This window comes from Dermacentor albipictus, chromosome 5 (genome assembly GCF_038994185.2).
Source record: "Dermacentor albipictus isolate Rhodes 1998 colony chromosome 5, USDA_Dalb.pri_finalv2, whole genome shotgun sequence".
In the NCBI taxonomy this organism is placed as follows: domain Eukaryota; kingdom Metazoa; phylum Arthropoda; class Arachnida; order Ixodida; family Ixodidae; genus Dermacentor; species Dermacentor albipictus.
Window position 1 is genome coordinate 151,618,335 of NC_091825.1, and position 16,419 is coordinate 151,634,753.

Genomic DNA, 16,419 nt, shown 5'->3' on the forward strand with positions numbered 1-16,419 from the left:
TAAGACTCTTTTATAAATATCCTGGTTTGATGCTCTTGGGAAGCACAACAAGAATAGTGTACGAGATCGAATATATCTTGCTAAGCCCAGTGCTCATGCAGGCAATATGTATTTGGGATGAAGGAGAAGAATGAGTACCACGGAGCCCGATTTTTTGTCAGTCAAAACCCTATGAAGCCATCAGATAAATGTTGGCGGCGCCTAAAGATTGTAGAAAACTAGGCAAGTTGGTGTCGATTCATGGAAAATAATAACAACGTATGCACTGAAGACGAAGGCGTAGACACAACACAAGTGCTGTCATTCAACGGGCAATTTAGTGAAGAAACGAGTCGTATGCACTTCTTACTGCGCCTGCTCCTGCAAGGCAACGAAATAACATCACAAACAACATGGCTTTGGGCATATGTCGCCCTGTCGGAGTCCGCCGGTCCGGTCCCCGGCCTAATACATGCCTCGTAGCACAGCGTTCTATCAAAACTAAACTGGCAGTGTTAGCGTTTTCGAGGTGACGTTCAGAAAAGCCGCTGCAGTGCTGTTACTGCTGTAACACCGGACCGGTCCGGTCCGGTCCGGTCTAAATATTACTTTAGCAGGGAAGAAGTTTGGGCGTGTTGGTGGGATGCATTCAGACTGGGATACATAGCGCAAAAAATTACACAGCGCTCGTCCTGTGTTTTGCTTGTCCCTGTGTAATTTTTTGCGCTATGTACCCCAGTCTAAATATTACAAAGAACATGTGTTGTGCCTACGTCTTCGTCTTCGTTATTAGCCATGGCTTTATGTCGTTGTATACGTATTTGGCACATAATTTTTTTATGTTGCAAATAAAGAGTGCTCTGCGAAAACAACGTTCTTCTCATCGACGTCGAATCCCGTACGACAGATAAAGCTGTTTCAAGCGCTTCATATGCTAGGTCAAGGGATCCCGGCATTTATTGCGGACAGCGAAGTGCCGGTAACGTGCACAGGGGGATTCTAAGTCGAATATTCAAATTTGCGAGGTCTCTTTGAGGCTGGATATATTTCGAAACACATTATCAGAAAAATAGAAGTGTAAGAGAACATGCCTAAGATCGGAAAATGTCACATTTTTGTTGCTCTTTCTGAACGACACATGACACTGTGCAAGCTGAGAGTATGAGATTCTACCACAGTACCATGGGTTCTATTAACTAGCCTTGTTTGACGTGTGCCACCTTGTTTTTAAGCGCCATGCAGTTTCACTGTTGCATTCGTAAACTAATCTTTCGAGGAGACCCTGGTTTATCTTTAGAAAGTTCAATCCTTGAAAGAAAGAAAAATGAAAAGTGAATTTTTTATTATGCGTAGTGCACTCCGACTACGCACTGCATACAATGAGTACGGTTTCAAAACATGTGCTTAAAAGGATCAGACGCTGCTGGCCCAGAGACCAATTCATTTCCCCCGCCAAGGCGGGAAAGTCGAGCGGATTTCTTTTGACACTATCTGCAAGAATCGACATTAGGGCAGGCTAAGCCGGTTGTCTGCCTCGAGAATGGCGATTCGGAAAACCTGTTTGCGCACTCCGGACTATGTAGAAGCAAACGAAACTACCCGCTAAGACACGTCGAGACAAATTAGTAATCGCTCGAATAGTAAAGGGGGATGCGCCATGCGGTCAGCGACAAGCCGCATATAGTAGATGTCACAGCGGGACTTTCTCTTGCGAGCCTGCATGGCCACTCTGTCGCGTGGAAAGGAAATGCAATACACACGAGTATACGCGAAGAGTAAGACGGCCGACTAGTAAGAATTTATTGCAGGTTACGGCTATGTCCCCTGCGCTGAGAAGCAGAAATCGTGGGAAAGCGTAGAACTTGGCGCAGCCTGTGGGCAGATGTCCCTGCTGTTGTGAAGAGAATCATTAGATGTGCGGCCAAGATTTCGTTAAACTTAGTTGCTTTGAGAACTAGATAGGCATGCTTAACCACACAATAACAAGGACACACTTAGAAGTTATTTTACCCTCTTCATGAGGCAGAGTCTGCACCACAGTGTTGTAATATATTTGTTCAGAGAGGTTAAAGCAAAGAAACGCTTTCAAGGCAGACAAAAGTGAGAGCTCCGGTGAAATACCAACTCCATAAAAAGACTACCCGTCGCCACTTTCGTTCATTTCGGGAACCGCCGCATCAGCCCTGTATTGCAAAAGCACTTAGCCTCATGGAAGCCACCCTCCTTTATAGAGGAAGAACAGGACCGGCCTACGCTCTCCGGCGCGCTGCTGCTTCCGCAGTGAGTGCAACGAAGTGGCCGATCATAGTGCACTTCATCTGGTCTTGCAAGCGCTTCTATTCTGAAAGCAGGAGGCTTCTGGACGGCACGACAAGAAGGTTTCCTCAGGGACGTGCAGACAGTTAGTCTTCCCGGGTGAAATGCGGGTAGCGTGCAAGAAAGCGTTGCGTATTCTTCTCGGATTTCTGCGAGATTTCTGCACTGATTGTCACATGGTGACATATTTGGCGCGAAAAGAGGTGCTCAGGTTAACAACTGCCGGTCATGGCTGCCAGGCTAACTTCACCTGTGGCAACATCATCACAACCGCGGCCATATTTAGGCTCTATAGTCAAAGCTTGCCACTGCCGATGGCTCTATCCTCTCTTGTCGGCCCGCCGCTTTCTGAACAAAAGTAACTAATTTAAACGTATATTTAATGTGCGAGTGTGTTCAAACTCTGCTGCACTGTTTTCACTCGGCACTTCAATGACATTGAACGGGGACCTCTCGATTACACGTCATCCATACTTTTACGCAAAGCATATAACCCAACAAGGTTGCGATTTGGGCAAGTTGGTACTGCATTATCGATGCTGAACCAGCGCAGAAACAGAGTGGCAGGGACAAGTGCTTGTCCCTGGCGCTTGTTGGCGTATCGGTTTGTCCTATGTCCTTATATGTCTTCACAAAACACGGATTATAGTGCTACCGTTTAAAGCATCTCTTATCATTTGCCTGTGCTGAGCTGGACAGGCAGTGACAGGCAGTGTCAAAGGCTGCGTACCCCCCCCCCCCCCCCTCCCGAATGCATGGCCCAAACAAAACTTCAAACCTAGATGTCATACAAACATGGTGGGGAAGTGGCGCGTCATGTTTTTTTAGATACAATGTTGCAGTTGACACAGCCGTTGCGATGAGTGATCAAGGCACCATTGTTCTCCCATTCTGCGCGCTTACTATATGCGGCTGCGCCGACACCGCGCAACTGCTCCGCCCAACAGCTGTTTCAAGTATTTCAATACTCAAAATTGCGCCTGCACTTGCATATGGTATGTGTGCAGACGCAAGTGCGCATGCGAGCGTAGTACGCGCCTGCGATTCGGGCTAACGCTCTTGCTGTTAGTGTTCGCCAGTGTGCCTCTCGCAACACTCGATGAATCCGAAGCAAGATGTATTTTCAGAAGTACACTATTGCACTTTTCAACGTGCCCGCATAAAATATTTCAGTCGCGTTCTTCACAGAAGGTATGCATAGTTAGACAGTAGCCTATAAGGAGACGATGAAAAAGTGTCTTCGGAACATTGTTGTCGCAGTGACAATGAATCGTGTCACGTGACGTGCATCAACGTATGCATTGTATTTTGTGCTGCACAATGCACAATAGCTTAAGCAGTCTTTTCATAACATGTTCATACAGTCCCGCTGCTACTATGTTGCCGTTGTCCGTGTTCTGCCTTAATAAACTATACTGAACAGTCTCCTTTTGGGTCATCTGACATTTTTTTTTTTTTTTGCCTTTACGTCCGCATTAGTCGCTCGACTTGTTGCAGCTGTGTGTGTGTATTTATTGTCTGTTTTTGTATTACTATTATTTTTTTTTGCTTGTGCTTGCTTATATACATTTACCTCCCATCATATATTATATATACCATTTTAAGTTCAGGTTTCTTATAGCTTGCCATGGGATTATGAATGTTTAGGAAAGCCTAGCCACTTCACTTTAATCATGACGCTTGTGCAAGTTAGCGCTTTAAAGACTCACGTCGTGACGTTCTGTATTTTGTCTTCGCAGAAGCGCCGCTCGGAGAAGTGCATCTTCCAGCTGACCGAGCTGCCCAACTCGTACACCACCTTCTCGTCGATGCGCTATTCGCGCGGCACCCGCTGGCGGTGGTACCTGTCCATCGGCAAGAACGGACACGTCAAGAGGGGTCGCCGGCCGCGACAGAAGGGCACAAACTTCCTGCCCAGGAGCGTCAAGGACTTCAAGCCCTGAGTCCCGCAGACGAGCAGCCGCGGGTCGTCATCCTGCGTTATTGCGTAATACAGAGCAGCCCAGCAGTCGTCGTTCTCTCCCAAGACTTCCGAGGCCTTCCCGCCAACGGCGCGACGGTCGGCATGGCTTGTTGCCTCGTGCCGCGTGACACACAACACCGCCGGTGACAGCACCAGAGTGAAAAGCCGGCCCCATCGGACTAATTCTGCTGCACTGCCGTTGCTTACGTCTTCGAGATCGAGAACGACATATTTCGACATTGCGTGCCGTCTAATAGGTTCCAGCGGCCGGCAGGATCGCCGCCGAATGACCTTCCAGCAGTGGTAGCCGTGACCTGCCCGCTCGCACTTGGCTGACGCGTCTTCCTGCACTGTCTGTGCGTTCCACGGCGGTGCTTTCTCCAATGTCACTGCCTTGTCCCGCGCATGTTGTTCAACGCGAGTTCTTCATTTTGCTAGCACAAGAACTACAGTCGTGCGTTTCACACTTCACTGCTTTGTTCTCTCGCTGTGCGCTTACTGGCGCACGATAATATCGTTGACGAACGCAGAAACGAATGCACTGCTGCAGCTCTTGTTCTAGTACGAAGCAAAAAACGCAGTGGGAGGCGCTCCATATGATCAAGTGGCTCCTAGAAACTTTATGGTCCTACGAAGCTGCTCGGTTCGTATATGCCGAATGCGTGTGGTTTTGGTTTATTGGTGTCCTCCGGAATTGCTATGAACGAAATCCTGTGTAGTGTCCTGCACCGAATCATAACAGCGAAAACTGACAGCCCACTTTATCTGTTATTACGTTGTGGGTCTGTGTTCGATTGGCAGAAGGCAACGAATGTTCGCAATGTCGTCGAAATTCTATCAGTACGGACAAGGTCATGTCCCTAGTTTGGAGCATAGAAGTACTTTTGGCTTCTAGACGTTCACATCCGAAAAGCATGTGAACGGCCTGCATTTATTTAGTTGGGAGCATATGCCTGTGTAACTTGTTTTGCTCTCTAGATAAAGTAAAAAAAAATTCTGCAATGAACGACACTCTGTTGGCGGGCGCTAAGTGCTTGTTTGCACTTGGACGAGTGCGGGCGCTATATACTGGGACATCCATGCTATTCGGCTTGCTGGATTCAACGCACTGCTGATGTCTGGACTGTATGTACCCATCTACGACGCCTGGAGACCATCGCAAAGTGGAGTGGACCGTGTATGCTTGTGGAACGAACTAAGGCTGTGTTATCTCGAGTTGCTATAGCATCACGTATGTGCATGTTGTTGTGTTTTTTTTCCTTTTTTATCTTTATGTGAAGCACGCAAAGCTGTTCGCAGTCATGAAAGAGGACGTTGGTGACCCCACAAGGGTAGTATTGTTACTCGAGGAGTTGTGACAACGTGCCGGTGCAATGTGCACCACTGAAGTGTGCGCTTTGTGATGTTTACGCTAGCTTCGCAACACTGACTACGCGAAGATCTACATTTTTTCCAAAAAAGAAGGAGTGCTTTGATATGGCGTCAGGCGAGCCGGGTGGTGTGCCATTCATAACGTCAATGCTTTCTCATAACGGCGACGCAATGAGAGGACAGTTCGCTTATTTTGTCCTCATACGTGATGCCGCACAAACAAGAGGGCGCGCCGAGTAGATCGGTATTAGAGTCCCTTTACACGAGAGCCATATGCAGGAACATTATTCGGTATCATGCCTGAGTGCATGCCGTGGTCTACCACGGGTTTCGCTTCGTCGTCCGTGAACACTCCCTCGTTCCTCTATACGGTACCACTTAATGTGGTCGTCTCGCTGCAGGCACCAATATACTGAGCCACTGCTAGCCATGTTTTCTACTGCCATAGCTAGAAATAGAAGTTTGAGCACTGTAATTTCTTTTTTTTATTGTATATACAGGTTGCGAGGCATGCCTTATGACGAATGAAGAAGTGGCGTCTAAAATGGGTTTTGTTGCTGTTCAGATTCCGCCTTTTTTTTTTATGTGTGTGTGCGCGTATCAGGTACATGTTCGAACGTTTCTCGCATTTCTGCCCCTTTCGACGTTCCTGTGCGTAGTAAGGTGCAGGAGCGCTGGCGCTAGCAAGAGTTCAAAAGATCTGAAAGACGAAAAGCACGCGACTGTTTATATACAACGCGGGGCATCAACACTCCGAGCCTCGCTCTCCTCTGTTACTTTTTTTTCTCTTTTATCTCTTTCTTTTTCTCAACTAAGCAAGCGAAAGACCTTCCTCTTATATGCGCTGTGTAAATGTTCTGAGAGCTGTAGTAAAGTTCCAACATGTACTGTTTACTAACTGAAAGTTTAAAACAACTACGTTGTTAGGTGCTCACTTGATATCCTTCGTAAATTAAGATCTTACTTAATCCTCGTTATCTGTTATTTTCCAATTGAGCAGAGGTTCCGCAGTCGGAAATTAATATACGTGGTCCAGTACGACGGGACAGTTTTCGCGAAAAATATTTATTTATCAGCTCTGGTACACTGATCCCGGCTCCACGCATCTTTGATATGTTCAACGATTCGACAGTTGTTCTACACTATTTATTTTGTGCTCATTCCTTGCATTGGAAACGTGTATCTGATCACTATTCTGAGTCCGGAAGCGATTTACTTGTTGCGCAATTATTTACCCCGAGTTCTCGGTAAGCGTCTGAAGTAACATCACCCGATCAAACTTCATCTGCTTTTCTAAAAGACTCTGTGCTTCAACTAAACTAAAAACGCTTCAACCACGAATGCCTTTTGTACTCGTTATTTATTAACATCATTTCACTGGCAGCATTGCCTCTAAGAAAAAAAAATAGCATCCGCTGCCTTCGCTCATTTTTCTAATGCATCGTTTCTCATACAAAGAAAAGTATTTATCACATCGCATGCCAGGCGATGAACGCGTTCCTAACCAAAGGCTCCGACACTTTATCTCAACAGAGCAGCAGCACGTCGCACGCATCAAATTACAAGGACAACTTCCCCACAAGTTATTTATTTGCTGGCTTTTCATAAACAGCGAACTGAATATAAAAGGCGAATTCTGTAATGTGTCAGAGAAACCATTCGATTAGCTTCTCCGTAAAGCCAGCGTAGAGTATAGGCAAGCAAATTTTTTCTTTCATTTCCTATAGTTAATCTCCTTTGCTATACTCTAAAGGTTTCATCTATATTTCCTATGTATGGGCACTTGCAACGACAAAGCTATTGCAAGTATAGAGGCATTTAGGAAGTCCCCAACCGAGGGACGTCGCACGCAGTCAATCCTTACCTACCTCACTAGCTTGTGTCGGCCTTGTTTATCTATTACTGTGCAGTGCCTAGTATACAGTAGTTCTTGCGACGGGCGTATGCTGTCCAGCGCAGCACACCTGCTTTGTAGCACCGAGTCTTGTCCCTCCCGTTTTAGACTTAGCAAAACAGCTCATTGCTTTACCGCAAAGCGCAATTGCATTTCAACTCACTTCGTACTCAGGACATAACTCGGCAGCCATAGATTTTTTTTTTAAGCTATGCCCCGAGGAATACAACGCAGCTTTGAGAGCGATACATTTTGAAGCACGCAACTGCTGAAGGAAATACATTTAAACTCAAGGAAAGGCAAGCAAACACACCACATCGGCAGATGAGAAGAACACGTATGAATATTATCAACAGCGCAGTGTCAAAACGCATAGCACAAACAATTTGGAAGGCAAAGAACGTTGATACTGAACGCTGAAATACGAAAGCGATAGCTGTAATTTTACTTAAGCGCTAGTGGGCGACAAATGAAGACGCTCGTCTATAAAATCAAAGCCTTCTCTTTTTTTTCTTTCTGGTATTTGGAAAGTGTAGGCCCTCAGCGAAATTTTAGGTGTGTTTGCCGTCCTTGGGTGCGAGAGCCGGATCACACTTAAGTTTCCCAGGAAACAGGAATACGCACAGAGCCGCCGAATAAGTTAACATGGTAACTGTAATTCTGAGAAGAACAGCAAATTAAGCGCGATAACGTGTTCTCCCAACTCATCACGATGAGAAAACAAACGTTGGATGCAGATTTATCACTGAAAGTATAGCAGAAAACGTCGTCAAAGATGACTGTGAAACGTCGGAAGTTCTAAACTGCATGTGTTAAAACAATATTAAAAAAAAAAACTTGCGCTTGTACGAAGCTCTGCTGTTAGTCCCCCTTTTGCAATAAACTTACTCAGCCTCTGATGCCGTCTTTTCTTACGTGTAAAAGGCCCGAGATGCCGCTATAGAAGCTTTGACTATTCTGTCCCTCAAAAGTTGCAGTGACGTTATTGACAGTCTTGACGACACGCAGTTACAACGTCACAACGAAAAGAATAACAATAAAGAACACATCACGAGATTCGACAACACACGATGATCAGCATGAGCTGTCGCAGTTCTGATGGACTTAAACGTGTTCATGGTGTGCCGAGCTTGTAAAAAAATTCTTTCAAGAAAAAAACATAAACGATACGCTTACTTAAGATTTGAAGGCGACAAGCGTCGTCTGGCTATAATTTGATAGTAGCGCAACAATTTATTAGCAGACGTGCCACTTTTGGCTGGTATGCACCTGCGAACAATACTCAGGTAACGTCATCGCATCTTTTTCCCACATATTTTACTCGATGTAAGAGTCGTGACGCGTATTTAATTCCCTAGTAATCGAGCTTGCATCCTTTCATTAGCCATGAGCCTTTCGAATCTTACTGCCATTTTCTGCGTTCTACAGCGAGTGCAGCTTAGTTTTGCTGCTTTGTAAATGTTCTGAACGTATTTGACAAGTTTGTGAGCGCAAGTTGAGCCTGTTTTATGCGAGTGCAGTGTGAAATGTACAGTGAAAAAGAAAATCGCACAGCGAGTGCAACAAGATGAAGCCTACATCACCTTCAGTGTGCTTGTGCTGCACCGTGCACTCCCCATGTGTTCCTTTCTAGTTCCGAAACCGGTCGTCGTGAGGCGCCCTTAAAGGGACGCTAAATAGAAACACTGAATCAAATCACACTTATAAAACATTCTTTGAAAAGCATATATTTTGTTAATTTCACTGTGAACAGTCCATCATTAGAAGATAAAGTGAATGCCAAACTTCCATTTCTTGAATTTCGCAGCTACGTCAGTGTGATGTCACGTATCTCAAGGTATTTTCACGTATTTGGGTCGTTGTCGAGCAGTGACTGTTCTCTAAACTTGCTTACAGACATCTGGCTCTTTCAGAATACGGTGAAGTACATATTTGCAATGGCTAGGCTCGCCGTCCAAATCAATGACGTCACGGCGAACTAGTACGGAAACTTCAAGCCGGCGTCGCCGCCCACCTTACGTTTCATAGCTTAACAAGCCTGCTCTAACCCTCTGGATGGCATTGTTGGTATTATAGAAATGTAATTTACTCATAAGGCTTGACCTACTCGTCTATTTAGAGTCCCTTTAACGCATTACGAAGATTGAACCTTCTCTTTATGTCTGCTATTCGAATTTTGGCTGTGGTAGTGAGCGCCATGTACGCGTACGTGTTCAGCCGAACAACCATTTTCTTTTTCTTTTTTTTTCCTGCACGTCGTAGCTTTGCCGCCAGTAAAAACTGGCTATTCAGCGGACCAATACTGGAAGGCGGACGAAAAGCACACGTTCGGGCCCGCTTCAAATCTATTGTGTCTGTAGTCGGCGAGAGTTCTCCGTGCTACAGTGTTGCTAAAAGCACCGCAATCTGATATATATTCGACCATCTATACCCAGAGCGGCCCGCTTACTGCACAAGTGAAATGTATGCCATTTCGGGAAAAAATGCCCGACTAGAATGTACCAAATTACAGAAGGAGTTTAGAACCTAACAGTGATACAGTTGACCTTTATAACGAAGTGCCAACTTGGGGCCTCCGTAATCATTCGTTATAAGGTCGCTTCGTTGCAAAGGTCGTGCACTGCAGCTCACAATGGAGGCGGGATAGAATTATTGCTTCGTTAGGCAGGTCATTTCGTTGCAGAGGCGTTCTTGTTGAGGCGCTTGACAGTACCCAGTACTGATCGCATCAACGAACGATAATACATGCCGTAGCTTGGCGCGAACAAAAGATCCATGCTATTGGCATTCGATGGTGAGCTTGGCAGCCTACTGGATGAGCTGTAAATATTATGTGAAGCAATAAATCAAAATAGAAGTGCACGGTAGGTGGCTAAAAAGGAACTTCATTATGCGAAGTGCGCTTTAGGAAAAGCTATAGAACATGAGTGTCATAGGCTGGAAATGCGATTGAGATGTATTTTTAGAATTTTACAACTGAGGGGCTTCCGATGAACGAGTGATGAGCGTGTGTGAGAGGGGATGTGTCAGTGCAGCCTTCGTCACGTTTTCCAGCGTTAATTTTGTACGGCTTTGTCCCCACTCGACTCCATCAACAACATATGTTCTTTAGGTCAATAACAGTGTGTCAGGAGCACTCTCACCAGATGCTCAAGCATGAAAAATGTCAAAACTCGCACCGTCCTATCGTGACGAAGGCCGCAGTGACAAACTGTACAGCGCATTTAAAGAGATGGCTATGTAGCCTCACAGCAAAGGCCTGCAACCAACGATGGATATATGAAAGGCGTTTTTTTCACTTTTGTACTTTTATATCTTTCTACCAGCTTGTTGCTATTCGCCGTTGGTGCTAGCACAGAACCAGTACCCGCACTAGAAGTACACAGTTGAACGTACGCGACAGGCTGCTCCTAAAAGAAGATTTTGATCCTCTGAGACTTCTACTCGGACAGAATTACGAAGTGGAACACAGACAAGGCGTGTCACCAGCCGTGAGCGAGTTGCACGCTAGTTGTGCACAGCAGCAAACTTTTCACAGTCACGTGGTCGCGATTTAATTTTTTTTTTCCCTGTTGTACGCAAGTTGTACGCTCGGACGCTGCCGCAGTAGCCGGCTTTGTCCCGATTTCTCGTCGTGGGTTCATATCTAGGCTCATAGCTTTAAGTGTAGATAGTCTATATAAATAAATATATATATACCAACCTCGCTCATCAAATGTAAAGCATGCACATGTCTTGTACATATACTAGTTATTGTTTCATATGGTACCCATGTGTTGTTTTGTTGTTTTCTCCTCGTGTTTTACATTGAAGTTTGCCACCGTTCTCAATCAAGAAAGAAAGGCGTACACGTACAATGTGTCGTCGACACTAATGTCTGTCAATAGAGACTAATTTTTCGTGCATTGGAAAGGGAAATCGATTTTTACGGGTACGCATCCGTCCCGCAGTGCGATGCATCTGACATCTGGTGTGGACATTGAAACTGTGCCACCAAACTTATTTAAGGGTCGCATTCGCAAACCACACGAATCGAAAGCACTTTCGACCAGCCGAACGGCTATGAAAATAATATTCATATGCCAAAAACGGGCAGCAGGCTTCGACAAATCGTCACAAAATTGCCACTTGAGCACGTTCACCCTTTCCCAAATTGCACCACTTTCTTCCCCCGCATCAAGCACACAATGGTATAGTTGTTACTGTAGCACAGATGTGCATGTAGTGATGCATCAGATTTTTTAATTCGTTTATATTGTGTTCACATTCTGATATAATAGTATTGTATGAAATTTGTGTTCTTTGTCCTTGTGTACAAGACGTGCTGTAGAACTCTTGAAAGCCTTGCAGTGGAAACCCCTACGAAATAAACATCTCTTCCTTCGCAACTGCATACGATCTTTTTCTTTTTTTTCTCTCGGCTGATCAACAGGTGGAAACCATCTCATTGTCACGGTTACTCTGGAAAAAAAAAAGGTTGACGCCGCGAGGTAGACACCGTAAGCCCCACATTCGTTCAATCAATCAATCAATCAATCAATCAATCAATCAATCAATCAATCAATCAATCAATCAATCAATCAATGGCTGTTTATCTGCAGTGTCCAGGAACAATCCTAAATTCTGAGTGCTGGCGCACGGATACATTAAAAACAGAAAAAAAATACAGGGGAATGTAAGTAAAGAACCACAATAAATAAAAAGAACAATTATGAAAATAAGAGTGTAAATAATAATAATAATAATAATAATAATAATAATAATAATAATAATAATAATAACCAAAGGTGGTTATTAAAGTGCACAGGAACAACTTCGAGAGTCTTGGTGCTGGCGCACTCGGCAAAACATAGCACAGGAAAAACAGTGCAAGCCCTGACACCCGTACATACACACACACGCGCGTGCACATAAAGAAAAGAATAATAATTTTGCAGATACTGATTTTAACAGAGCATAAAATGTGTACACGAAGAGAATCCAAATCAAAAGTGGAGAAACAGAAAAAAAGAGATGATTACAGAATGACGGAACGCACAACAGATATAGGAGTTTTTGTTTGTTATTGAAATTCCTCTGGCACTCCTTTTAGAAAAACACTAAAGTTAGGCATCAAGATATCCAGGCGCTCCGAATGGGCTTTATAGGTCGTCTGCACTCTAGATAGAGGGCCACAAAAAAAAATATCAGTGCCCTTCCACTCTGTGAAGAAGTATGACCAACGAAGGTGTGCATGTGGGCCCCTTAGTGACGAAATGCACCTCCACTGCGGGTCGGCCCGGCATTGCACTATCTTCGGGATCGGCCCACGTATGGGGACTGTTTAACGCCTGTTTCACCTCCGCCGAGGGTCGGCCCGGCATTGCACTGTCTTCGGGATCGGCCCAAGTATGGGGAGTGCTTAGCGCCTACTTCACCTCCGCCGCGGGTCGGGCCGGTATTGCACTATATTTGAGATCAGCCCACGTATGGGGAGTGCTTAACGCCTACTTCACCTCCGCCGGGAGTCGGGCCGGTATTGCATTATATTTGAGATCGGCCCACGTATGGGGAGTGCTTAACGCCTACTTCACCTCCGCCGGGGGTCGGGCCGGTATTGCATTATATTTGAGATCGGCCCACGTATGGGGAGTGCTTAACGCCTACTTCACCTCCGCCGGGGGTCGGGCCGGTATTGCATTATATTTGAGATCGGCCCACGTATGGGGAGTGCTTAACGCCTGCTTCACCTCCCTCCGCCGCGGATCCGGCCGGTATTGCACTATCTTCGGCATCAGCCCACGGATGGGGAGTTTTTTGCTTACGGCACGAAAATTTCCTTGTAGGGTAGAAGTATGCAGCTTCGCTGTAAAATCTGTTGGCTGAAAGGTGCGCTGTTTCCTTGTGCCTTTCTGCGGAATGTAAAAACGCACATTAGAAAGCAAGTGTGGGCAGCAGATTTTTCCATGCAATAATTTGTGGGGAAAAAAGAACATCCGATTTGTTGCGTCTGCGGGTGAGCGTAGGTAACGCGAGTGTCATGTTAACTCTATGGAGATGGGATGCTTTTGACAGAATCGTTGTTTATAGATGTGAACTTTTTTTGCGCATTTTCAGAAAGTTCTCAATTTGACCTACGGGTGCCATCCCAAACGACGGAGGCGTACTCAAGAACTGGATGGCATACGCTCTTATATAAAGTTACAGATGGCCCAGGTTGTTTGAAGTCTCTCGTCACCCGACATACTGTGCCGAGTGTTCGAAGTGAACGCTGCTCGTCTGTTGAGCGTGGGACGAGAAACTCGGAGAGCTATTGAAGTACACTCCAAGGTCCTTTGTTCCCTGAGCTCTTGGGAGGAGAACGTCTTTAACGCTATAGGGAAATAAAGTCGTGTTCAGTCTTCCGCGTGAAGCTTACAACCTTTGTTTTTGGTGCATTTATGACCAGCTTGTTTGCAGTGCACCATGACGCAAAATTCGCAATGTCCTTCTGAAGAGCAGCGCAATCATTAACATTTCTTTTACCGCTTCGAAATGTTTCGCGTCATCAGCATATAACGATATTGAAAAAGTTTTCAAGGACTGGCGAAACATCGTTAATAAAAAGCGAGAAAAGAAGAAGGCCCAAGACGGCCTTGAGCAACTTCACTTGTAACCGCATGAAGTTCTGACGACTGATCATTTACGCTGACGTACCAGTACCGGTCGCGTACGTAGCTTCTTATCAGCGCTGTGACAGAGTGGTGCAGATCAAGTTGCGTCAACTTTTGAAGGAGTATTTTGTGGCATACAACATCAAACGCCTTAATGAGGTCAAAATAAATGACATCCAGCTGTCCCTTCTTATACACGGCTTGAGAGGCATCCTTCGTGAAGCTAACGAGATGGTGGTTATGGAGCGTCCCGATATGAATCCCTGCTGCTGAGCAATGATATTATTTCTAATAGAGGATGAAATTATTGAGGGCAGAGTTGACTCGAATAATTTAGATGCTGCGAATAGGAGAGGAATAGGCCTGTAGTTACTCGCAGCCTTTTTTACCCCCGACTTAATGACTAGAACAACGCGCGCTGTTTTCCAAGCCTTTAGGAATATGTTCATCTTTAAGCAGAATTAAAAATACAAGTAAGCACTGGAAAAAGCAAGGACCCTTACGTCTTGATCAAAGCAGGTGGACTGTCACCAGGACCACAAGAAAAATACGGTTTTAAGCGTCTGATGCTCTTAAAGACAAGTTCCTTACAACAACAACAACAACAACAACAATAATAATAATAATAATAATAATAATAATAATAATAATAATAATAATAATAATAATAATAATAATAATAATAATAATAATAATAATAATAATGTTTATCAGATTATAACAACAGTGTACAAAAGCTGGCCTACCAAAGCTTAACGAGGGCTTGAAGCAAGGCGATTATATACTTAAATGTAACATCTTCGGCTTGAAGGGCAGTACCCGGCCGCTGGAGACATCGGAACATAGTCAACGAAAAATGATAAAGACAGGTTTAAATGCATTAAACTTCAAAAAGTTATTCTCAGCTTCGCGGCCATCTATAGAAAACATCTCTACACACCATTATCAAAAATGTTGGAATATAATATTTGCGAATAACCATCCCGTATCTGGTACGCTCACGACGAACAGCAAAACGTGGACGTGGACGGAGCTCTCGGTCCAGATGACTTTAATACAATCGTTTCTTTAAACGATAAACCAAGATTATTGAGATCCTCAGGCATGAAAATACCCTCTTAATTGTTACCAGAATGTTTCTTTCCTTTTCTTCTGTCGTTGTGCGACTATTGAACGCCATGTTGTGACCACCGATAATTAGCGGAAGCTTTATGCCTTGAACGGCGGCACAACAATAGGCTCGACAGATAAAAATTAAATGGGACAAGGCTTATCCTATCTTTGCACAGAAACAGGGCCTCGCGATTTGCTGCAGACAAGGGTTCGCGCGAAACTCCATCCAAACGTCTCGCCTCGCTCACGTGCTTAATGACCAATTGACGCGTTGCTGCTGTTCTCCGCAAAACAGCCGCTGCGTCGACCGTGGGTGCGAGAGCAGTGACTGCGCGACCGAATCGGTTTCGCCTGGTCAACACACGTTGCAATGTAACACAATGTGCCAAAAGCTATTTTAATCGTTGCTAACAATGCTGCAAAGTCGTCGCCGCACGGGTCAAGTCAAGCATTCCTTCGTGAAAGTGGCAACTTTTTTCTCCTTTTCGGAATGAATTCGCGTGGGACTCAATTCTTTAAATTTGGAACCTTACGAAATGGCTTCTGCCGTAGGTGATGGTGGTTAATACAAGAGGTACTGAAGGAAAGTGAAAGTTGGCAATCAGTAGCCGCAATATTTAAAAGCTATTCTTAGGTATAGTTGATGACGCTGAGTGTCTTTGCTGACTCGCTCTTTTAAGAAGATGCAAGAAAACAATTTCATTTTGTAATGTGTAAATCGCTCTGTGTTGCTCGGCCATTTAAGTGCGATTACAAAAATTGCATCTCGCGGTTGATTCATTTGCCTAGCTAAACGTGAAAACTCACTGCGGTGGAATAGCAGCATACTGTGAAGCGTCATGTTGAAGAGTATTTACTGATTAAGTATTTGCAGCAAGTTCTCCGTCATCTTCATCATTTGCAAAAACGAACAAGCAAGCAATCTAATACGGTAAAATGAAAATACTATAAGGCTAGACTGGAGCCGGGACAGATAAGCGCATCTTCTAAATGATGGAGTCTGTTGTGCTAAATTAAAGCAAATTCGATCGATGGTGCTCTAGCGTAATGCGTAAAAAAAAAAAATGTTTGCTTGAGAAAACAAGAACCTTGGAATTCAAGGAAACGAAGTCTACTGAGGTCATGCAATATACGAAGAACATAAAAGAAGA

At 44.8% G+C, this 16,419-nt stretch overlaps 1 protein-coding gene across 1 annotated transcript in view; it reads left to right on the top strand.

Moving 5' to 3' along the window:
• Positions 1-11,916, top strand: part of LOC135915295 (fibroblast growth factor 9-like) — a 109,990-nt gene extending 98,074 nt beyond the window's left edge. The window contains exon 3 of the mRNA XM_065448339.2: positions 4,035-11,916. Coding sequence (XP_065304411.1) covers positions 4,035-4,238 — 204 coding nt within the window. The 3' untranslated portion in view covers positions 4,239-11,916. The remainder of the gene's footprint in view (positions 1-4,034) is intronic.
• The last annotated feature ends 4,503 nt before the right edge of the window (positions 11,917-16,419 follow it).